General features: G+C 32.5%; 2 protein-coding genes across 6 annotated transcripts in view; one reads left to right on the top strand and one right to left on the bottom strand.

Moving 5' to 3' along the window:
• The window catches only part of LOC131850714 (syntaxin-1A), a 53,394-nt gene extending 30,110 nt beyond the window's left edge, over positions 1-23,284 (bottom strand). For all 5 annotated transcript variants that reach the window (XM_059201049.1, XM_059201051.1, XM_059201048.1 and 2 more), the window contains exons 1-2: positions 23,074-23,284; positions 2,312-2,395 (exon numbers count right to left, since the gene is read on the bottom strand). In XM_059201049.1, the coding sequence (XP_059057032.1) occupies positions 2,312-2,395; positions 23,074-23,106 (117 nt within the window). In that variant the 5' untranslated portion in view covers positions 23,107-23,284. The remainder of the gene's footprint in view (positions 1-2,311; positions 2,396-23,073) is intronic.
• Positions 23,285-23,546: 262 nt separating this feature from the next.
• On the top strand, positions 23,547-25,179 carry LOC131850719 (GTP-binding nuclear protein Ran). Its single transcript, XM_059201056.1, has 3 exons — positions 23,547-23,653; positions 23,981-24,428; positions 24,785-25,179. The coding sequence occupies exons 2-3, from the start codon at positions 24,000-24,002 to the stop codon at positions 24,998-25,000; spliced, it is 645 nt and encodes a 214-aa protein (XP_059057039.1). The 5' UTR covers positions 23,547-23,653; positions 23,981-23,999; the 3' UTR covers positions 25,001-25,179.
• The last annotated feature ends 1,429 nt before the right edge of the window (positions 25,180-26,608 follow it).

Below are 26,608 nucleotides of genomic sequence, written 5' to 3'. Positions count from 1 at the left end.
TTACGAGATCGATAAAACGGCACTAGGTACATAAATTGCGGTCGAGTTTTCCCTATTATTGTATTATTCATTCGTGCACAGAATAGTGTCTATATACAAATTCGCTGATAGATTTTCAGTATTATTTGTCATTAACTCTAAAGCATAGTTTGGTCACCAGAGAGTTTTATACATTACATTCACAGATAATAAAAGTCAATTTAATTTGTATTATTCAGCTATTACTCGTATCCATAGGATTACCTAACAGACGAGTCCTATTTATATACACAACTATAATAGTAGTTAAGTTACAACATTTTGTTGCAAAAATCTAAAACAAAAACATAAATATAAATAGCTGGCCAGTTTTGCATGTTCTTTAAAAACATTAAAATAAATACTCTAGAAATTATGTTAAAATGACGTCAAATTAATATTCATCAAGAACTTTTAATCATATAATTTACGAATAGATCGCTATTCACAATTAAAAAAAAAATATTTTGTCATGAGAAACTTTTCGTAAAACACGGGTGTATAAAAGAATGAGCCGTCAATTTTACTTATTGCAAAAAATTTGTCTTTCGACAAAGCGAAAATTTTCCCTTTATACACAAGTTTCGACAGATTCCTTCATGAACAAGTTTCAATGGCCTTTTCTATATTCATAGAAAAAGTTACGAATACAGTAGCAGCAAAGTCGCATTTGTACATTCCTAAATATATTTCCGTGATAATCGTAGATGGAGATAATTGTATTTTATTATAATTTGGTTGTTTTCGCCGAATTCGTCTGCTTTTTTTAAGTTGAAACGTAGCCAATGTTCATCATCATAACACAGCCTTTCTTCATTAGGACTCGTTCAGCCATTGAGTTGTGAATAAGTAACAAACGGATATACAGACTCTTTCTAAGTTATAATATGAATCAGTACAGTAAGGATAATTTATTTCTAAAATTCGTCTTATAACGCTTTGTCCTCACTAATTAATTATATGTTATGTTATGTGTATTTGTTACCACATAGGTATGTGGTATATATACCATATATATAGTGAAGGTCCACTATTCCTTTAACTTTTATATAAAGCGACAGCATGCTATCTCAGCGTTAAAGTATCTTTTGTTTGAATTGAGAGTTAAGCTAAGCTACTCCGATCGTATATTTTCATGCTCTTAAACTAAAGACTACACTACAATATATGGATAAGTTTACAATATATCACTCCATATTATAAATCTATCTTAGTAGGTATATGGGGGATCATGTACAATAAGTTTATTCGGTACTTTTGATAGCGCTTTAAAAATAAGACACAACATTGAATTGTATAGAAATCTATAGGCATTAAGACGATATATCAAGAATATTCTTGCTGAGGGATGATGTTAATAGGATAACCTCCGCCTCATATAAGCAAGTACGGGGCATAGACAAAAATATACCAAGTAGAAGGAAAGTTTTGCAATCGATTGAGCTGTTTACTGCAATTGTAGCCGAGCGGATCTAGCAATAAAAATTCTCAACCGTGTTTTAAAATCACTTATAATCTATATTGCCTACGTCATAAAAGTAATAAACAAATCGATAAGCATGGACGAAATGAATATAGTTAACTAAAAACTAGATTGTAAATGCTGAGACACGGTGCTATTTATTTAGCTTTAAGCCTTATAGTTTTCAAACGTCGAACTATTCTCAGTGAGATGTCACATACAAAGCCATTTCAGCCGAATTCAGTGCGCGAACCGACCCGTTTCGGCCAATTATCTCCGATACTACGATCTGTCTGATTTATGGGAGGTGCCTCCGTTAGAAAATGGACGCTGAAAAGAAAAATGTAGGAAACCAATTTATTTATTCCCTCCATACCTTGCAAACGATGCTGATAAGGTTTATTGAAATTTATTTTATGGATTTCATAATTATATCTGTATCGATAAGCTTAGTACTGGCCTTATTAATAAAGTAATGATGGATCGTAGATGAAATATATCATATAATAACAATTTGAAAATTTACATAGGTATACATATTCTGTTGTCTTGTGAAGTCTAGCAAGGGATAGTATGTAACTATTATTCATCTGTAGTTACATGCACAATAGTATATTTATAGTAGTACTAAAAATACATTCGTTGTAATACCTTCAATGCTTTTCAATTAACTGAAATTACAGTTGATGGATTTTTAAAGGAAAATAATTATGAATCATAATATTATGAATGTGTGAACCGCTACACTGTTTGAAATAAATTACTGTTATTAAAAATAATTGGTACCTACGTATTATAGATTTGTAATGTAATATTAAAAGGTTTACTTACCTCACTGAAGAATTCATCCATGAAGCCGCCTTCAACGGCGACGTTGACGTCGTCGGGCCCGACATCGTCATCGTCGCTTTGCGCCTGTAATTAATGAGTCATTAGTAACAGGAAAATTCTTGTCCCTCACGGGTCTAGGTAGCGAACTTTGAATAAGGCCGACCACAATAGATACAGATAGCAGTGTTACAGGTCTGAACACCTGACTTAAAATAAAATATTAAAAACATAATCAATATATTAAAAGATTGAAAAAGGCTTTTATCGTTAATAAATAGATTAAACAGCTGGTCACGAAATGCTGGTCGCGACACCGCCCCGTTATATGCTCATAAATAAGGGTTCCTGTTGAGTCCGAAACTAGTAGAGCGAACTAAAATGTTAACGTGAGCGATATAAATGATTATAAATGGATTGCGCTTAACAATGTTATTTTACAGGTAGATACCTACTTCTTCAATTATTAATATAAATTAAACTATTATATATAATCAAATTACTAATCTTACTAATATTACAAAAGGCGAAAGTATGGCTGGATGTTTGTTACTTTTTCACGCAAAAAGTACTGAACTGATTTAGATGAATATAGCTTAATCATCAGTATAACACTTAGGCTATTATTTAAATAAATGTACAATACATTATAAATATAATTCTAATCAATAGAATTCCACGAAGCGACAAAAGCGACAGTATAAGTTCATCCGATTTCATATGTGGTATATACATATTTATATGTAGTTATATCCAAAATTAATTCGTCAGATTTTAACCAGCCAATTTAGTAATTCATTTATTATTGGGGAGACGGAAGGGTACCAACATCGGGTGGCCACCGTACACGTACAACGCTGAATCCACTTATTTGCGGCGAGGCAGTCATTATTCAATTTATACAGAGGTCCGCATCCCTTCAAAGGCTCGCCCTACGCTACGGGTACAGTGGGAACCTGCCGAGTGGCTACGACGAACATCCTTTCGCTAACAACCCACAGGAAAATTACTCTCAACTCTCAAGAAACATTTAATGAGAGATACTTTTTATAAGCCGCTAATATTTGAGAGTGGTTTTTGTTGTGCTGTCTGCAATTTTCAAGATGTTCTGTTTTCATCACAATTTAATCTAACGGATGCTGGAATTAATCTTACTTATTAATATTATAAAGATGAAAGATTTGTATTTTTGTATGTTTGTAAAGAATAAACTAAAAACTACTAGACTAGATTTCAACAATTCTGGCAGATTGTATTAGTAGGACAGACATAGCAAACTATTGTCTAAAAAAGAAAATAAAGTCACGGGTAGTTACCCGCGACTTTGTTTTTTTTGTTTAACTGTTGTTAATATCAAAATATGGCAAAAAGTATTTTAAAAACTTATAGAAAAGAAAAATATAATTTATTACGTTTCAACTCGAAGTTATCATCAAATATTTTTCTTAGATAACGAGGTCAACAGTATTGATAAAATAATACCACAAAGAAAAAACACTTAATTAAATATTATACAACGATTTAGAACAATTAACAATGTAATAGTAAAAAGAGCATTCAGTAATTTGTTTTAGGGGACCAATCGAATTTGGGTCATGGCAAGCGCCGGCGCTACACTGAAACCACTTAAATTGATAAACTCGACTCGCGTTCCATTAGCGGGCTTAACCACAGATTTTTTTAAATTGTAAACAACAGAACTGCCGTGGTTGCATTTCCGGACCGTGCGATAACACGCCTAATCATCATGTCAGGGATTATCATCATTGTTTAAATTGTCGATGTATTTGTAATCATAGAGCTAAATCATATTTACGTGAAAATATAGACTCTAGATTTCAGTAACCTATATGTAATGTCCATACTATATTTAAGTAGTATAGTACGTTACGGCACTATGAGCATAGGAATATTATTACAGAAGGATAAATAGAAGGAAAATGGAAGAACAAGACAAAGCAAATTACGGAAAAAATTATAATCTTATAGAATCTAGAATTAAAGAGATAAATGATCGTGGGAAGTGGCAAGTGTTCCACCGACAAGAATGCGGCTCTTAAATTATGAACGAATGAACGTGCATTGTCGCAAAAGTTACATCATATTTATTTATTTATTAAAAAACCAGATTACTTTAGAATACCAATTTAAAATCGAACACTATTTGCATTAGCAGTATTTTTATACCGAAACTGAATTTTAGGGAAGACTAAACAAAAGGCGACATGATGAAAAACAGTCCACATTAAATTTGTGGAATTGGCAATGCTGCCTGAAAGGAAGCGTCGCAAGAACGTGACTTGATGTTGCAGGCGTCTATAGCCTGTGAACCGGAAAATTATTTAACGGGTTTTATGTAACAGGTTATTTTACTTTATGTATATGTATGTATGCATTACAAAAATATACGAGATGTTCATAACATCTGCAAATACATATAATAATAACAATTAGAAGACATTATGTTAATGCTATTGTTTATGCGCAAAGATGAGATAAGCAAGTACTAAATAGTTCCATAATACGTTTATTATTTATTCGTATTCATTTTTATTTGTTTCGATTCAATTGTCTGCAGATTCCAATATAAGTATAACCAAAGTTGTCACAAATATACTCACTCAAAGATTCAGATAAATTTAGTTTTTTTACAAAGGCCAATAAGGAAACATATATAAAAATATTTTTTGTAATCATCCGTACAAAGAAGGAAATAAAAATAATATGAATTAATAGGTTGAAACTTCAGATATCGTCTTTGCTTCATACAAGATGTAGAGTTCAGCGAGTATTGTCTTGAATTTCGGCTTGGTACAGTCATTATAATAAACGTTATACAAGATTGTTAGTAACTTCACAATTATTATAATTGATGGGGTATTTTAATTAAAAACTACGCCTTTATTACCTAATTTAACAATTTCGCCCGGTCACGCAAAGTAATATAAATTACCAAGTAAAATATTTCTAGGGGCTGCTATTAAATACTAATGCATGTTTAAGCAATCTTTGCCGTAATCCTGTCACCAGCAGATATTCTCATTTACGATTTTACCATACAGAAAAACATGACTACCTACCTTAAACATAAATTGTGGAACGCAAAACTACATACGGAATGCCGTCTACAAATAGCTTTGCCTGCATGAGGAAGTTCCGAGATAAATACATATGTACATGAGATAACCAAACCAATTGTTTAAAATATTCTATTACTCAAACAAACATATTTAATTTTAAATAGTATTTAATGTACATTAAGCATAATAATATTATAAAAGTGAGAGTGCCTGCCTGTCTGTTTGTTACCTTATCATAAACGGCTGAATGGATCTTAATAAGGCAATCTTTTATGTAAAAAAACTAGACGGAGTCGCGGGTATATTACATACTTTCCAATTTTGTTGCTTCTCTAAAAGTTATATATAGTCTGTGATAGTTCAAAAGGTAGAATTTTGCGAGAATTCTTTGAAGGTCGTCAGTGCTTATTTATTCCTAAATCACACGACGTCTACAGAGTAGGTATCTCCCCAGGGAATGTATGAATTTTGAGGAGTTGTAGTGTTCTGCTTGCGGAATACAAAAACAGTACAGTCAAACAAAATGAAAGAGGTTGGACAAAACTAAAGTATAATAATCATTTACGTCTGGTCAGTTTAATGTTCAGTTGTTTGGTAAACTTTACCAAACAACTGACTACTTCTTCTACTACTACTACTTCTATCAATTGACCTTTATTGCTAAGGGTATATCGTTCTTGTCCATGGTGGTCCATTTTATATTAATGTTTTTGTTTATACATTATCAATGTCTTTACTAATGCTTATATATAAAATTATTTAATTTAATTTATTCTTTTCTTAATTTCTTAAGATCTAATAAAAATATTCTAGATTGTACGAATATCAATATTTATTTGCAATTTATAATAATGGATAGTATTATATAATAATTTAAAAAAACCAATAGTACTTGCTTATTTAATAAATTCACGTATGTGAACGATTCACTTCTATTAACTAGAAAACGTTAGATACTTGAAATCAGCTTGCTCTGTTAGTACATTGATGCCAAATCGGCCAAGGCCAGTCTCCGCCCCAGACAATGGGTCGCCAAATTTTGCTTCTTTTTCGTTACTCTATGATTCGGTTACATAACACGACAGACAAAACAAACATTAATATCATAACAAATAATATAGGAACTTAGTTATTAATCGACTACAATTTTTTATGTATTGTGCGATATCTTAAACAATTATTATATAAACCAATTTTGCTGTTTCTCTTTTTGTCGACATGGTTTACTCGCGTAGGTATACCATATTAATTTTGACGTCATTAAAATATATTACACAGTATTATAGCCTGGAGCACAATCTTAACTGATTTTTATGACAAATAGACGATGTCATAAAAAACATCATAAAAGAAAGGGTTAATAAAATTAGTAAACACAAAAATAGATTGAAGATACGGGACAAGATAATGGCTTTTATTATAAAGTGCTTTAGTACATGCTACTAAATGGTCGCCAGTATAAATAAACTAACTTGTCAAGGGCTTTCCAAATTACACTTTCAAACGTATTAAGTAAATCGATACGGCTATAATTACATAATGAAGCTCTAATAAAATGGGAGAATTGCTCTAACAAAAGGCGTAGCATTAATAAATTGGATTTATGTATTACTAGAGAACTGGCTTCAATTAGAGAATATAATACATAGATGGGTAGGTAAACACAGCAGTAACGCATATAGGCGATGGGTCTTCGGGTATGGGTCTTAAATTTACATATTGTATATTACATAGGTACTACCTTAATGCCTAATTTACTCGAGTTTAATTTATTTTCAATTATAAAACATGGTTTCTATTCACAAAAATCCCTGTTCATAATCTATTTTCTGTTTTACTTTTTACTATTCAAATACTAAGTGTGAATACACATTAACGCTTTGCAATTGACATTTCAATACTATAACTATTTTCAAGGCGATAAATGTAATAAATATTAGAGGAATATGTCGTAACATATTTTCGTTGACATGCTACTTTTTGTACCTATACAAAGAAAATAAAGATCGATAAGGTAATATGGACTGATCATTTTATGTCAAATATGACATTTTCTAGGTATCATAAACTGTTAACATATAATAAACAAATCCGATTGTCACACACCCACTTTATGTGTTGGGATTAACTTTATTTTTGTTCAGTTGACATATTTTTCGAGAGTACCATGTCGTATATTTATATACCAAAAACTTTATGGCAACAATATGTTTTGGAGCTTGATCTCAGTAAAATAATAATATTTTATTTTTCTGTTATTTATTAATGCAATGGAACGCGAAAGAGAACAATAAGCTTTCGCTTTATTTCATAGTTTTTGCATGAAGTTGGAGGAGCTTGGACCATCAACAGGACAAAGTGAGACGATTAGGAGAATAAAGCAAAACATAATGTATCAATGTAAGAGAAGGAAACTCAAAATAAACCCCTATTTAAGAAACCTAATACAATAGCACGATAATAATATTCAAAAGCTACGAGGGTCAAAGAGGAGAAAGATTTATATTCCGGATACAACAGAGGGAAGTTTAAATGATTGTTGAAAAGCGCGATTTGCTTTTAGACCATGCAAAGAAGAAACGTTGAACAATATTAAATTCAAAATACCTTTGTCAATAAAATAATCATATGTATATTTGGATCCCGCAAATGTGGAGTGTGGGGACTGCCGACCAGCGACCTAATACAGCTGACGTTATCACATCCTCGGTCGATTGAAATACGTGACGCGAGTGCTGAAACCGTGCTCCGTGAACCATGATATAACTCGCAAGCCCACTGTAGTCTACATACATTGTACGCCCAGCCGCAGCTAAATTCAGTTAGTCATTAATTCATCGTGGAGACGAAATAAATATTTATAAATAAATTACTTTTCATGTTCGTGAATTATTTATTTTGGCGTTTTAAATCAATGAATCAGCTGTCTCTATCTATCTATATACTACCACCAGTTATTGGCAGATTTGTATCAGAAATCGTATGAAACATGACAGTAAAAATTTACTTACTAATACCTGATCTAGCATTAAGCATTAATTTACATACAAAGCAATAATAAAATATTAGGAATGGTTCTACATCTACGTGAGAATAAATTAATAATAATAATAATAAGCGGCAGCGGGAGGCCGTATGGAAAGAGAAGGAGTTGCACGGAAGGTTCTTCAAAGCCCTTCACGGGCCGTACGTCAACACGAAGACCTCCGTGCACTGGCTACAGTTCGGTGATCTCTTCGGAGAGACCGAGGGTTTTGTCTGTGCAATACAGGATCAGGTGGTTAAGACGAACAATTACCGAAAGCACATTCTGAAGGATGGCACTGAGGACATCTGTCGGGCATGTCGCCATCCCGGAGAGTCACTCAGACATGTGCTTTCGTTGTTCAGCTCTGAATACTTGCACAGACACAACCAGGTAGCCAAAATACTCCATCAAGAACTAGCTCTGAAATACGGCCTCACGAATGAGAGGTTGCCGTACTATAAGTACGAGCCCCAGCCGGTCCTCGAAAGCGACAGCGTCAATAACGGACAGGACCGTTCTTGCGAACAAACCTGATATCGTGGTGATGGATCGGGCACTTTTTGGTGGACATCACCATACCGAACGAGAACCTCGTGAAAGCCGAAACTGAGAAAAAGAGAAAGTGAGGTGACCGAAATACCGAAATCATTCCAATCGTTATGTCGGTGAACGGTCTTATCCCAACCAGTCTGGAACAACATCTCAGACGGTTGGGATTCCGGGGCGGTTCACTCCCGGGAAGGATGCAGAAAGCGGTGCTGTTAGATTCTGCCCGCATTGTACGCCGGTTTCTCTCCCTGGGGCCCTGAAATGTGCTTCTGCCGGGGGTATGTTGCCATCTCCTCTCCTTAAGAGGGGAGATGAGAATTTTTGGAAAAAAGAAAAAAATAATAATAATAATCTCAGGACAATTCACATAGCGCTATCTAGACCCAAGTTAAGCTAGCTAAAGCTTGTGTTATGGGTACTAGATAACTGATACAAATACATTAATTTTTTTTGTAAATACATACATATTATACAAAGAAAACATCTAGACCGATACAAACAATCATACTCATAAATACAAATGTTTGTGCCATGCGAGGAATCGAACCCGCGACCATCGGACGTAAACCACTGATGTCGTCAAAATGATAGCTTATGAATATAATTTTCATTACATTTCAGTGTCTTGCAGTCATAAAGTCAATAAAAGTGAGGAGCACCACATAATATACTATAAGTAGTAGTAATTCCTAGCTGTTCCGATTTTGTAGTTACATAACATAGGCGGTTTCTTGTTAACTTTAACTTACCTGCATTATGCTCATAAGAAATCGACCGTAAAATTATCCAATTCTTTTTGGGGAACGTAACGAATACAAAATATGAACTGTACTGCTCATAAACTGAGTTTGTTCATAGTTTCAATAATTTAAAAAACTAAAAGCAAAATATTTTGTAACATTTATCATCAATTTGAAAAAGGGCCGCCTGGTGCATTAGTCAATATTCAATAAAGTTTAAATACTTAAATACTCTAACATTTTATTTATAAATGAAATCACGACATCTACAGACAGGTAGGTACATTATGTGTTCGCATTGTCTATCGTTTTAATAATATGATGCCGGTCGATATTACTTTAGTACGTTCCTCCCATATCTATCGACATAAAAGCCCATATTCCGTCTGTATTCATAACATGAGAATAGCATACATAAGAATATTAAACAGATAAACATAATATATGCGGTCAATCAGCTTGATGGATGGACGAATATTGGATCGCATTACATACCTTTGCATGCACTATGAAATAAAATAGAAAGGTTTAGTCTCATAATTTTCATATTCATAGAAACCCATTAATAACTGTTGTATAATTTTATGACTTCCTATCAAATTTAGAAGAGATAGAATAAAGAGAATAAAATAGATTTAGCAAAAGTACATTAAGTAAGAAGAAAGATTTGATTGTTTATTTGTTTGCATTGAACAACCTTCTTGTATTATTGTAGTAATTCTCATTATCCCCGATGAACATAGGCGATACAATATATTTAAAAACCGAATACTATGAAAGCTTCAAAATGTTTGTCCGTGCATTAAAAACATGCGTGCGAACTACGTGCCTGTTGACAAACCCCGACAGTTTTGCAGGACAAAGAATGTAAATATTATTTAAATTGAGAAACTTTTTACCAATGCAACCAGCCATGCCAGCCAATCATGAACCAGTATTTTATATTGAAAGCTATTTGACAACTCATAACCTAAGTGTAACATACTGAAGTGAGGTAGAATAGAATGAGCAGTTACGCAACAATGCGGCCTTCACCTTTGTAACTCCCCCTGTCGAGAAGGACCCCTGAGAGAGTGCCGTAAATACACAAATTTATCTCCGGCTACTCTAAATTCGGCTCAATCTAATTTTTATAACTTGCAATATTGGGCGTACGTGACGTCAACGATTGGTTTTATACCTAATTCAATAAAACTCCGTGTACGTAATAGGTATTGTAGCCGTGACATAAAAAAAAAACACAAAAAATAAAGGCAAAGTTATCCCTCTCATTTTTATGACAATTGACCCTAATTTCTATAATTTCATAAATCTAGTCGGAACAAGAACAAACGGAGACAACAGTCGTTTCGAACGCGTAAACAAGTAATAATAAAAATAAACTATTGTTTATTTAGTTTTACTATTCTTTGGCACAAAACCACAGTCACGGTACCGATCGTTAAATTAAGGGCCGTCGAAACAAGATAAAACAACGTTCGATACAGGACGCGTAGTCGTCAGGGGATTACGTGGATCTGGGTCAAATCGAGCTTGGTAGCGGCATCCCTAAATCTCGACACATAATTATACAGGCGCGTCGGCAACACTGGCGCGATGCGAGAGACCCGTAACAAGTGCCGAGCCATCTAGATAGCTTGTAGCCGCTTACTGCTTTTGACCCGCTCTATTTGTAGGCCCTAGAAATAAGCGTGGTCCCGATTACTAGGCCCCTAGGTATAGTGATAGTGATAGCTACACTTAATTTACAATAATTTAACTAGTGGTACCGATGATTTCGTACGCTTTTCTGAAAGTTATTGTAATTGTAGTACAACTTTCTTCATCCCAAATCATATACCTATTACGGAAAAAACCGACAGTTTCACTGATTTGCAGAAGATCACAATAATAACACTAACTACGGCTCTACTGACTAGAAAAAAGAAGTTAAATATTGACTGATTATATTAAATATTTGAGAAGAGTTCATAAAAATATATCCTCCGAAATGGATATTCGACCGTAATTATTTCAGGGACCACAAATAGTTAAAATACACCTAGTATTCATAATAAATGAGTATGAAGGTATAGTCTAGTCAGGTCTATATATTATATAATAATATAAACACCTTTTATATAAAGTGTATAAATAAAAGAAATATTATTAGTAAAATTTTAAAAAGACAATAAAAATTTTACTCAAATTAGTGTTTGAGTGGATCGGCAAGTAATGCAACAAAAGAAAAGATCAAGGAAAATTGTCGCCAAAAGCTTCCCCTTAAATGTGCTATTTACGAACCTGTCTGAAATACGACAACACTAGCAATTACTACGGTAAGCAGTTATCGAAAATGTTTATTAAACCAAATAAGAATACTGTAAATTTACTACAATTATGAATACATTTGTATCGTGTTTCTGTCAAGTGTGTTAATGACTGTTTGTCGTAAGTTACAACAATTACAAGTTATCTTTCAAGGTAATCGAAATATCCAAGCGAGCGATTGGCGTAGGTAGGAAAACAATATCCTAAGGGTCGACATAAATGAATTCCTCGCTTAGAACACGGGAGGTGCGACATATTCGTTTGTCTATTCTATACTAATATTATAAAGAGGTAAAGTTTGTGAGGTACAACCTCTTATAATAATCTCAGGGGTAATCTCTGAATCTATTGAACCAATTTTGAAAGTTCTTTTATTGTTGAATAGGTCATTTATTGAGCGAGGCTTTAAGATATATTACAACATCACGCTACGACCAATGAGCAGAGATGTATTGAAAAATATAGCAAAAACGGGAAAATGTGGCACAGAAGAAGTTGAGCGGGTTCGCTACTTAACTATAAAATCAGTCAAATGAACTTCATATGTCCCATCTCCGCCGTCTGAGCTGACAGGTATGGATGAAAAAAAAGTATTTTATTTACAAGCGACTTATAAAAGACATTCTGAATTAGAAATTAATACTTCATATTTTTGTGCAACTAATGTTTTACGTTATTATTTCAACAACACTGAGTGAGTTTTGGATGTGTTCTTGGAATCAAGTTTCTCCGGTTTGTTTCTAATATCAATTACATGTGCTTGTAGTAATAATAAACAAATTAAAAATTTTATGAAGAAAAAACGAAGGTATGAGTCGTCACTTGTATACAATAAAATGATAATTTCAAATCGTAAGTTAGATATAATATATATAATAGGTGTATATAACAAACTATTTTTATAAAGCCAACTGTACAGTACCGCATTAGTTCGGATTTGGACATGTCAAGAAAAGTAGTGAGCACAACAGATGACGCGGCAAACTTTCTATACACGGATAAGTTGTGTAATATCAGAAGTTCCAAGTTTATTATCCTTATACATAGCGATATTTGTATAAAGTTGTTTAGTCTATCCACTATTGAATTCATTTGATTTTATTAGACCAATTCCCCTACAGAGATTAAGTTTTCTCTTTACGTTACCATCCATCTACCAAGTTTATGGTAGGACGGACGGTTTACAACGGTGCCCATCGCTTGGTGTCCTGTTATTGACAAGTTTGACTCACTTTGTTTTAACGAGCGACGTATTTATGTTCATTTTAGACACTAAACTAACAAAAATGTTAAATACGTAACAACATAGTTGTAATGCGTGTTTTAGGTTCGGGTTGTCGTAAAGCCGGAAAGGGCTTGGGGCTGACGCTGCGGCAAGCTTATTTACGACGCTAAGCATGGGCTTTCCATAGATTACTTCAATGTCAGCCACATGACGACAGTACGTTTGCCATGTTGTAAGCAATTAAATCACAATCTGTCACAGTATTTGTACACAGAAATCTAACATCGCTAGTTCACCGCATTTGTGTGTATAAAAAGCCGCATAGCTTGAGGAATTATAGTGGAACTCCGGTCAAAAAAGGTATGTTGTTTTGCAAACAACTGTAGAAGCTATAGCAGTATGGGGATAGGCATATTGCACTTATTGCTGAGACGGGTGGTGGTGACGCGCGGCAGGGTTGCTAATCTTTTTCTCTCGTGCGAAGAAGTAAAATATATTGATTCAATTTGGCTACCCAACCTCGTATATCATCTAGTCATATTTTAAGATGACAGATTTATTTTATCGGTTATATGCATGGTACGTATACGACAGATCTGTTATACTATGTACACTACCAAAAAATAGTCATTTAAAAATCGATATTAATTTCTAAAAATTAATATAAAATTGTGGCTACAGCAAAAACAAATCTGCAGGTTTCCCGCTCATAATAGTAAGAGGACGGTGATATTCTGATACGGTTGTCATCCTTGTTGCGCGGCCCAGGTTATGCAAGCGGCCGCTATCGCACCTTGACACTTCCGTTCAGTTCCGTACGTTCTCGAAACACGGACTGTGGTTTCAAACAATACTAGAAATAGCCGCATTACACTTGTAATACCAAAAATATATACATGCCCGAGTATATTTCGTTTACAGGTTTTAATATTTCCGATATTGTCTTACAGTTTTGTCTTTTCTGACAAATGGTTATTGTAAAAAATATCTCACAGATAATTATTTAATAGTAGCAATCCGACTTGACTTCATTGATATAATTTTCATTCATCAGATTTTTATCAAAATCAAATTTTGTATCCCCCCGTAAAATTGTGATTTGTATTAAAAAATCATGCCTGGATGCCTATCAAAATATGACCGCTAGTGTTTTTAGTTAAAATAATATTAATTAATTTTAGGAAAACACATTTCACTCGCCTTGTTTTATTAAAAATACCCACATCATTGCAATACACCTGAAAAGTTGTGGTTGCTTTGCGGTACCTTGTAATCTATTGGGTCATAACATATATAAAAAAATATATATATATTTATTTAAGATGGAAACGTCTGCCTACATACGTGCTTATAATGGGGCTACAAATAGAGGTTGCTATTTGTATAATATACATTCTAATGTATCATCGCGAAATGTTTCGTCGTCCCTCATTCTAATGAGACAAAGAAACATCTAGCGTTAGACGGGGGGGATACCGATTAAAAGTAGTAATGAGTTTTTAAAACTATCTGCGGTATGCACCTTGGAAACTAGTGTTCCCCTTTTATCTAAATTAGATATATCAATAACTGATTAGAGTGCGATATGTTATCTATATGTATTAATTAATTCATACCTGTATAACCAATTATAATATAAATATTGCCGGTCATGGTCCTGTACTCATTCCATTTTTTCGGTTCAATGCAGTTACTCGGATTAAGAACCGAAAGGGTTGGATCTATTTGTTACTAAAAAGTATATACCTAGTTATAGTGCACATGTTTATTTACTAATTTCAACAATCATTTTCCTATATGAGTAAGCCAGAAAATATGATTTTGATTACGAATTAACTTATTAAATTAATCAAGTTTTAATTTGTTATTCTATCCCTTTTCTCTTCTTTATTTTTTTGTAACATCAATATGGTCTAAAATATATACACCGTACTGTATAACATTAAATAATATAAATAAATACAGATTTAATATACGAAAGCAATCGAATTTGACATGCGAAGAATCCGAAAACGGGTTCAGGGCAATTTATCACCTGCGACAAATGAGACGAAAAGGGACCTCACCAGTGAAACGTCTCTTGAATGTTCAATACGTGACCTGACCCTATACATAATGTACAGTTCCGTGAGATATCATTGTCTGAGCTTTGTAACTGTACGTTAGAATACAGTCAATAGTATTTGACAAAAATAACATACCACACAGCATGTTTAAGTCAAAAAGTTTCATGTAATTGAAATAGCATTCATTTAATAGGTATACTAAAATATTTTTTACATCATTTATATATATAAAGCATAAAAAAGTCAATGCACTTGTAGGAATATAAAAATGGTTACACCGAAGTGGGATCGAGATATAGATCGAGGCATAGTGACCGCTAGACCACTAAGGTCGTCAATACTATGAAACTCAATGTTAAAAATAATTACAATGTAAGAATTAAGTAAGTCATTGGTATGTTGATACATATCATGAAAGTATGCAATACCGAGAAACCATATAGGGAAAATATTATAATTTTATTACTTTACGTACACGAAACTACAAATTAACGCGCTACATAACTCGAACGCATAAGGAAAAATAAAAAAAATTGACTCACGCATCATTTGGGTTCTATCTAACTTTTTACTATCATTTTATAATTTCGACGTGGGTCCTTTAGTCTCACATTTCTAGTCTGATTACATCAAAGCAGTTGCCAAGATATAGTAAGCCATATGGGTGACAGCAATTCGTCCGTGGTGCTGTCCCCGTAAATAGTCAATCATCCCTTTCCATTGATTGAAGCATCAGCTTGTGTGTCATTGAAGTTATATAAACTGTTAGTCATGTCAATATTATACGATTATGTATAAAACTAGTACAGTCCTGTCAAATGTCAACGGATTTACAGTATAATGTCAAAACGAATTACCGTAATGAAACGAACGATTATTGGGAATTATTGATGTTATTTATACGTTTCGACAAAAAATGTACCAAATAGATATACTCTACGAGCAATAGTAAACATATTTAATTCATAAATCAATCACTTCGTTATAGCTTACAGATTTATTTACTTTAACAAGCCCTTATTTGTATACAAATAGGGGTTTCGTATATTAACAAAGGCCTAATGAGTAATTGGCTGAAGCTAACAGATAAAGCCAGAGTAATATTGAACGACGTTTAACAATATAGTGCGTGGTGTCTTGTATTCAACCCGTGTCACAATGTCACTAGTGTACCCCTAAAATCCCTGCGGGGCGTAGCACCCACTGTTGTTTGCTCTAAATTACCGTGAAAGCAACAAACACCAATTACACTGTTAGAACATCAAATGTAACATTAAGATTCATGTTCGCAATAACATATCATTGTTGTCAGGTACATAATTACTATCTACTGTTATTAAACAAGTAATAAATCTTTTAGGATTATATGAGCTCGCATCAATCGTTACCATTTTAGTATAATCGCTATGCAGATGAGCAATCATAAGATTAAATTAGTTTCTATACATAGATTTCGACGATTCGACGAGATGTGACTGAGGGTGAGTGGCCAAAGGCGCGGGTTAAGGCGAGGATTGATTTGTGATCCATTTATTAGATAACTCAGTGTGGTGGTTTCCAGATTTTGTCTTGCCATATGTTCTTGTTTCGCCACCATCTGGATGTGCTGTCCTGTGGTTGCCAATAAACTGGAGAGATAGGAGTTTGGAGAGTATCTTAAGAGTAGCTTGGATGCTTTTCTAATAATTACCAAGTTAGTCTTATTATTTGTATTTTAGCAACACTAATCAATACACTACTGGACATTAGACATAAGGGAAAAGCAAGGTATTGCGCTGTTGCTATTGAAAAGATATAAGTCAGCATCGTTGCACATGTCATGGGAAAATTTGAAATCAATAGACATTTGTGGCGATGAACAGTATCAGTATCCAACGGTTACGAGGAATTTAAAAATAGAACGTCGTCTCTCAGGGTTAATTTGGTCTGTTATCGATATTTTCTTCATCGGAGAGTATAATCCAGAAATATAAATTGGGACAAGGTTTAATTACAGACAAGCAGGTTCTATGTCATTACCTGGATTCTAAGCTATACTAAGCCCTGAAGCTGTCAATAGAATTATATACATAATGGGTTTGAGTTGCTGAATACTTTATATATGGTAAATTGGTGACATGTAATACTGTTTGCAGTAAACAATGACAAACTTCCGCCACTGTTCCTAACAACTGTAGACCACTTTAAAAGTTTCACTAACAAAGTATGGCTACTTTCTTCAAGGAGTTATGTAACGTAATAACAGTATACGTTAAAGGGGCTTTAATTAAGTTGATGCTCATTATTTATTACTCTTTATAACGAATTATGTTGTCACAACGATAATGCATGGATAAATTTTAATACATAGAACAAGCAAAGGAAAAATATAATATTTTTTCACTGATAGTATTATATAAAAAGGCTATTTTATTAGTGTATTCATAGACTGTTCTTTTTAATATAATAAAGTCTAAACATAAATTAGGTTTAGACGAATTATGAAACATATAGATAATTGACGAGTATAAAAAGGTGCGAAACGGCTCATTCCAATTTCATGGGATAGGAATTTGTTTCTAGAATAGATCGGATGATCATCCGGTCTAAACAGAAACACCTCTTGAAATATATACCTAGGTACATACATGAACATCAATCTTATTTTATATTGGTAATAATGAAATGTTATCACGTTTAAACTCGAAACTTCACGTTATCTTTTTAAAAATTCTTTGAATGGACAATACAATGTTATTTAGGATAAATGAAAAGATAGCATTTCACAAATTCTTATTTGCTTACTACAATATAGTATTTTAAAGCTAAGAAAAAAACGATCTTTATACGCTCGTTTTGTGCCATTACTCGACGCAGTTCGGCGTCTTCTTCTACACTGCTCTCTCTATTGGAAATAACCGACATTACGCTCCTTCTCACGTCCAGTCATCTTCTCCCTTTACATCCATTCATGTTCATATGAAACACCTTCAATGGTATTAGCTCCTCCACAGAACATGAGACATCATCAAGTTATTTGATAAGCTGTTGACTATTTTAATATTACATAAATAACAATTTGTAATATTAAAATAGTCAACAGCTTATCAATATTGAAAGGGTCTACTGCGCAAATTCATTTGTAGTTTTGTTCAGGTTGTTTATCGGGAGCCGCTAGAAATTACGTAATGTCAATTGAACCTTATCTAGAAAATATTATTGTTCCATGGCACAACTGATATTAGAAATATGTTATACGATTTCATTTTTTAGTATTTAGGTAGGTATGTAATTTTACATTATTGTGAAAAGGATTTTATCAAATGTTATTATTCTAATAATAACATTACTATTACCAAACAGAGTACATTGTATTAATTGTGTGTATATTTGCCCCGGAAATATTTATCTATTATAATAAACATTATTATAAAAAATAATATTATTTATTGATTCATCACGACTGAAACTAAAATACTGCGGAGTTGTAAAACACAATTGAGTTCTAATACCTTTTTGAACTTAGTATACATTAAAATCTATACTGCATATGTAACTCTAGAAAAATGTACCTTCAAACAGGGAAAACTATTCTCAAAGTGGTACAGTGACCCCAGACTTCAGTTTCCTAACAACATCCATTATTTTCCTTTAAACCATGTGTATAGACGATTATTACATACATCGTCACTCATGAGAGTAGTTGATAACTGACACAGTTAAACATAGTAATTAATGTTATTGTTGTACGTTAACGCTCGTGTAATCTCTATCGTACACACATGCATAGGGAATGCCAGTGCAAATATTAAACAACGCACCTATACTGTCTTTACGCATATTTCAAAGAGAATGATGGATGTTGTTAAGATAATTAACTCCGGAATCACTGCGCCAATTTGATTTTTTTTTTTCACTGTTTGAAGGCACACTTTTCTATACATTATTAACAACTTAATAGTGTTTCCCAACTTGTAATAGTTTTACATCAACATACATAAGGAAAAACAAATATTTCGAATAGTGAGTATATATCGCCTAAAGGTATAAAAGATATAGTGTCCGTGACTGCTATCAGACTGTGTCTGTCACATTTACCACTCCTGAAGATTAGGATGTGAAGCCTCTTGATGAAGTTTTAATGTAGAATAAATATATATTCTAATATCTATGAAAGTAGTGGAGACACATTTAATCCATATTTAATATAGTGCGAAAGACGCTTGTCTGTCTTTACCTTTATACTACAACGGGTAACAGATAGTTTCATATAAATAAGGGTATTTGCGTAATATATTGCTATAATCTGTGAATTGGTGAAGGTCTACACAAGGCACGTATTACTTAGCATTACGGATAAAAGGTAATATGGTAATGGTCATTGCAATTGAAATATGACTTTGAAGACTTAAACGAAACATATTTTAACCTGACAAATATGTCTCACAATCTCCGAAGGAGTTCCTTTTGTTATTTAATTATTGGACCTAAATATATTAATAATATTTCCTCCAGTTAATATAATTCATGACAAAAATAACAAGAGTGTACAGAAAGTTCTCAACTCGACATCTGGCACAAGGATATTTGATGCAGGACTTTTACACATTTAAATATACAGAACATAAAAATAAAATACACAGACGAGGGCGCACCCATATTAGCTCACCCCAAAATTAATTGATTTGGAGTATGTATACCCACGCCTAAACCATGCGCCTAGCAACGACTTTAGTACTGCAAATTACAAGATTCCACTTTCATATGAGACAATTGCCATCTCTGTACAACAATACAACCTAGAACCAGACAGAGTCACTCTATAACGTCAAATAAAAATAGAACAAATATATTGTCTAAATAAAACAGTAACCAAATTATAAATAGGTTTACACCGCGATTCTCACATAATGTACATATGTATATATATTTAGATAGTGAGCTGCAGCAGAGCTTATAGAACAGAGATCCGATGTTTTATGATTTTGTTCTATGAGAAAACTTTCAGTAAATTTTCAGTTATAATCTAAATACCACTACAAGCACTGAATTTTTATTTGTTTTTTCTTATTTCTATAAATAATTGCAATACGAAAGATACACGATTTTTATTCACATAGATATTTATTTATGTTTCAATAGAGTGTATAATGGATGCATTCCATAGTCTGTTTTTTATATGATAATCCCTACTATCTATACATAATAATACCAAGAGATACCGAAGTAAAAAACAAGTTCCTTATAACGAAGTCGGTCTACAAGTCATATTATAGGTACTATCATACTGCTATAAAGTAACTAGGTTCCAATTTCAATAGGAATATAAGTATATACAGGAATACAATTAAAGATTCGATTCATTTAGACCGCTAGAAGATTTATGCATAAACATAATTATTATTATCAATAGATACGTACGTAAGTATAAAAGTATATTAATGCTGAGGTAGATAAGATAAAACACCTATGTAAGACGTTCTTTGATCTTATTAAATGCAAATTCGAAAATTTTAGTTAGTAACTTGTGGTGTATATTTACATATTTCTATTCTAAGTAAAATCCGGTTAAACTTTCGTCATGATAAGTGTTTTTAATAGCCGATAGACTAAAATGAATACTGATTTATTATTTAATACCTGCATTTACTTAATTTTTCTTGACGACAACAAAGAAATCATGCAATTTCTGAAATTTTATAAAATAAGTTTGCACTAGCTGCAAATAGCAAAATGATGTACTTATTTATACTTATCGATTAATAATTATAGCCAATAAACTGACTGCTCGCTGCTCGTGAGAAAACTTTCTCTTTGTATCAACAATAATAGATATTTCATTACTTTGTTGTTTTTAAAAATATTGGAACACTTTTTATTCCAAAGAATATAGTAGGTATGTATTGTATAACGTTCGTAAATTCTAATCACTACAATCGCGATGTACAATCTCATCTCAAGTTTCCCTCATATTTAAGGACCAGAGTCAAGAGTGATGAATGATGTCAGTATGACGGCGAATGTTTTTATGAGTCAACTCAAACGAAGGTCGGCCGCCGGAAGCCGCCCTCGTCAGCTGATAACTAGCAGAGTACTAAAGTGATTACTGATTACAAACTAAGTTCAAAGTTGTCAGTAAATATAAATATCTAAAAATAATAAAAGTGTCAAAAAAAAGGAAGATGTATGTGAGTGTAACTCATGTCTGTAAAATAGTATATTATAAGTAACACCTCCAGATTTGTACTAGATATCATTCAAATATTCAGGTTGAAAAAGAAGTCCATCCAGGACTGTGTAAATGATGATATTGTAAAATTCATCATTTTATTATGTGAACTAATAATGGAATAGAAAAATATATTACACTTACTCTAAATAAGTGGTATAAGGCAGAACCAGATGATGAACATTTAAGTATATAAATTGAATATGTATTTTTAAAAGTAACTATATAAGTAGATATTTTGTATCACTTTATCGAACTAATACAAGCAATTAAAATTATATTAAAGAGACTGGCTGCCCAGGCTTGCAATGCCAAAAGAAAATTATATTATTTTCCATTACTGAATTACAATTTTCTTTACATATTAATAAAATTACAATTGAACATCAATCTATAAATAATATTTATATACTTAAGTTTTCCTTAAGACTTTAAATATTTTCATATTTTGTATGTAACTTCTTCCAATTACAAAGACAACAAATAAAAAAATTATGAAGAAAAACTACTGTGAAGTGATTTGCTAAATTAAATAATAATAATAAATAGGAAAGGACACAATTTACAAGCTTATACCATATTTGTAGTACTTAATGGCTCATAAAATAAAAAAAAATCATTGGTAAAATTGCAGAGATCAAGTAATTCCTAATTTATGAGAAAAAGAACTTATGTATGCTATGAATTAAATAAATTGCTATATATCTATACAACAACATATTTTTTACATAAATTTCTTTATATCTATACAATATATATTTTTTATTCTGCAATCCAAGTGGTTTCTTAAATTCCTCGGGCAGCACAAATTACCCATGTTATTCTAAGTTCCCTTTGATTTGTATAGTCTTTATAAGCAGGTCAATAGGTATACTACATCTTTCTACTATTCTACTAATGATAATTGTATGGTAAAAAATCAATATAACTGTACATATAAAGATTTTCCTTTTATGGTAAAGTCAATAAAAAATAATTTGATGATTGAATTATTTGTATTGAATGCTTTAATAATTATAAATTAGCATTGGATTTTCTAACATGTATTAATAAAACTAGTCTGTATTTTTAACCCTGTGTATAAGTACTTACTACTTTGCAGTACCTCTTTTGGTTAATACAACTTTTGGTGCAATTATCTAACTACAAGGGTAAAGCTAAAATTACTCGTTTTCACAATAAAATTGAGTAAGCATTGTTTCTTGCGGTTAACCGACTGTGAAATGTTCTGTAAGGTTTACACCAAATAACAATGGACTTGACTGATAAGTAGGTAGCTACCTATATCGCAAAAGTGCGGAACGCAACAAATTGTCTCGCTTCAATGACAGCTATCATTCAAGTGGTGTCAAATCAGGGGTGGGGCGACCAGGCATAAGAATCCCATTGAACCTGAACACCGTTCACCTTCCCTTGTTCTTCTAAAGGGATATTAAGAAATATTAGGAGAATTAATTACAATTTCGGTACACACCTACGTAATTCCAGTGTGGGTTCGAGGTCATCAATGAGTCCCGTGCTATGAGCATCGTTGAGAAATAAGATGAAAACCAACTTACCGCCTGAAGCGCCGCTAACCTGTCCTTCGTCATCCTCTACAGAAAATCACACACCAAATAAACGTTTTATCTTGTTACACAATCCCATTCACAGATATTTTTCTATCAAACGTCACTAAACTAAAGGACACGAACACTACGTTCACTTCACTCAAAAAATCGATACATACGAAAGTAACGAAACTTTACTAGCCATCTCATGTCTGGTGTGAATGTGAATACCAAAGTTGTAGATGGCGCAATTGTTCATACCATTTTTGACGTCAGAGACTAGATCGGTAAAGCAGTATAGTCACAATCACTACCAATTATTATCACAATAATTTCATCTGTGTTTATAACTTTCTATATATCTTATAATAATATAAAAAGGTATAACCAATTTAATTTAGTAAAATATATCCAAGATTGATATTAACATCGTTGATTTTGTTGGTTTATTCAGACAGTGTTATGACTCCAACTGTCATTGCGCCAGTAGTTGTCAAAGAAATCTTCCGTTTAGTCAAGTGACGCCATTGTGAGCCGTAACGACTTCTTTCTGTTGAAGGTTTAATCTGGATTTTCTTAAGCAATCTTGGTAAATAGCATTCAGATTTTTATTAATTTAGTTTAATATGTTGTAATAATGATTTGTGTATCCATATTTGTAACAAATTTCATGTAGTTTGATTGTAATTTGATGTAATGTTCGGTACTATAGAGCTAAATTCCTATGAGGCTGTCTGAGCGCCATTCGGTGAAAACTTAAATTTAACTTGTCATTCTTGCGATTGTTAATTTACTTTAAACATTTCTCAGTTATTTTTTTTTAGTATTGCAAATTCTTGCGTTAACAATTTATCATTGCGTTACTCGTACTACATGAGCACTACTTATTACTATTTATGATATCTGTTGTTTTCAGAAATAAAATATAAACAAAAATGACGGACGCTGATATGCCCACTTTCAAATGTGTCCTGGTTGGCGACGGTGGCACTGGCAAAACTACATTCGTAAAACGACATTTGACTGGTGAATTTGAAAAAAGATATGTCGCCACACTAGGTGTCGAAGTGCATCCCTTGGTGTTCCACACAAATCGCGGTCCTATAAGATTTAACGTTTGGGATACTGCTGGTCAAGAAAAGTTTGGAGGCCTAAGAGATGGTTACTATATTCAAGGTCAATGTGCTATCATAATGTTTGATGTAACCTCTCGTGTCACTTACAAAAATGTACCAAACTGGCACAGGGACTTGGTACGTGTATGTGAAGGCATTCCAATTGTGCTTTGTGGCAACAAAGTAGACATTAAAGACAGAAAAGTCAAGGCAAAAACAATTGTTTTCCACAGGAAAAAGAACCTTCAGGTAAGCTTTATTTATAACTACTAACTATGTTATGAATATCAAACTGAGAGACCTCTTGTTTTTATAGTGGGTTGTATTTGTTATCTAATCTATAACATTTTTTGTCTATACAAAACAAGTTGATGTTGTCTAAAAAAATTAAAGCTATATTTACTACTTGGAACATAATCTCCGGGACTAATCTAATTATATAGTTTCAAGACTGTGACCACATTTCCCTTTATGGGAAATCAAAACTCTTATTACTGTTATTCTGATATAAAATTAATTTTATTTTTGGCTAATAACTGTAACAAACTCTAGATAAAAATAATTAAAGTAGATAAATTTCAATATTACTTATTTATCTATTTCAGTATTATGACATCTCTGCTAAATCAAACTACAATTTTGAAAAGCCTTTCCTGTGGCTTGCAAGAAAATTGATTGGTGATGGCAACTTAGAGTTTGTGGCTATGCCTGCTCTGGTGCCACCAGAGGTTACAATGGACCCACAACTGGTGAACCAAATCGAAAAAGATCTCAAGGAAGCTCAAGACACTGCTCTCCCAGAGGAGGATGAAGACTTGTAAAAATAATGTATACAACAAAATTTCAGTGCCCTCTTAATAATATGATTGATATGTCATACATGTATATTTCTAAATGCAAGTTCTCCATTGACATTGTATTTAATGCAGAGTATTATCTAAATAATCTTAATTAACTTTCTTTGTTTAACAATAAAGTAAATGCTTAAATACAACTTAAAGGAAAACTGCATAAACTGAAGTTATCAATTATAACAAAATGTCATAATTTTTCATTCCATTAGGCTCTGGTAATAAAGAGTACACTATGTTTAAATATAAACCTTAATTGTTCTATAACACATTACAATGTTAAAAAAGAATGTGGATAATTAATGTTCCATAATATTTGAATGTGTTTATAGACAAATATCAATCACATCACAAATATAAACATTGACCATATCAAAAAAACATGGTTTGAAAAAATATTCTTTTTCAATACTATATCTGATTTAATAACCATAAATAACAGTTCTTTGTATCCTTATAAAAAGTAATTTTAATTTGCTTCTTGATATGGAGTGTGTAAAATATGAACTAGTTGATAAATAATATTTATTCAGGCAATTGTAATACCTCTTAAATACGTTGTTTTCTTTACTTTTGTTACCTATTCAAATCATTGAATTAATATTTTTGTCAGTGCATAAACTGTTACATTGTGAATAATATTCTGAGTACATCCAAACTTACAGGCAGCAGCTATGTGTACATAGTATTGAGCCCTATCTCCAGTGAAATTGTATCGTTTTGTTAAACAAGGACTGACAATATTTCATAATAAAATTGTGGTGACACTTTTTAATAAAAACAAAGAGATTTTTTATTTTATTTAAACCTAAAAAAAGTTTAAGATTAACAACGTACATCGTACTAACTAGCTGTAGTTAAAAAAAGAATTGAGTATTATGGTAGTTTGTTTAAAAATACACAAATCAATTTATAAAGTTGAATAATAATTATAGAATTCATACAGCGCCATCTAGCTAAGCAGACCCTGTTTTGTAGGTACTAGACAAGTCATATGTAATAATAATGATAGTAAGGCGTTTTTCTAAACCACCGAGACACAACGTAAACTTGAATAGTTCTCATTAATTTTATTTCACAACTTCGGTTTTAAATTTCATTACATACGTCACTCATATACACGAACAGCACTACATTATCATGTGTACACTCGTGATATCACTCATGCATTGCTATTCAGTCTACCTGAATTTTGTATGCCTCTTATTCTGTTACTTCACTGCCTATTCGCAACCTATACAAAAATAGTTAATTGGCGGTTAAAATATGTAACACTGAAGCAGTAGATTGTGAATGTTCGTGTAATATTAATGAATTGTAGTCTGTTGCAAAATTGAAAATAATCCTTTCTGAATATAGTAATGGACCATATGAGCAAGTTATTATTACAGAATATAAAGAATTGTTTGTCGATTTGGGATGTAAGAAAGAATATGAAAAGTGAAAGGAAATGTGAGTTCTGTAGTTCATACAAGTAGACATGTACCCTAAGCTAAACGTCGCCTTAAGAAGTTAGAGTGAATAGATGTTATTTCTAAAGTCCTTATGAACCAGTCGGTTATGCTATATTAGTTTTTA

The sequence above is a fragment of the Achroia grisella genome, unplaced genomic scaffold, assembly GCF_030625045.1.
Source record: "Achroia grisella isolate CSIRO2021 unplaced genomic scaffold, CSIRO_AGI_Agris_v1 utg779, whole genome shotgun sequence".
Taxonomy (NCBI): Eukaryota; Metazoa; Arthropoda; class Insecta; order Lepidoptera; family Pyralidae; genus Achroia; species Achroia grisella.
This window is presented reverse-complemented; position numbering and strand designations above follow the sequence as displayed.

Coding starts and splice junctions, on each gene's coding strand:
- LOC131850719 (XM_059201056.1), top strand. CDS start 24,000: ATGACGGACGCTGATATGCCCACTTTCAAATGTGTCCTGGTTGGCGAC. Junction 24,429..24,784: donor ACAGGAAAAAGAACCTTCAG/GTAAGCTTTATT, acceptor TATCTATTTCAG/TATTATGACATCTCTGCTAA.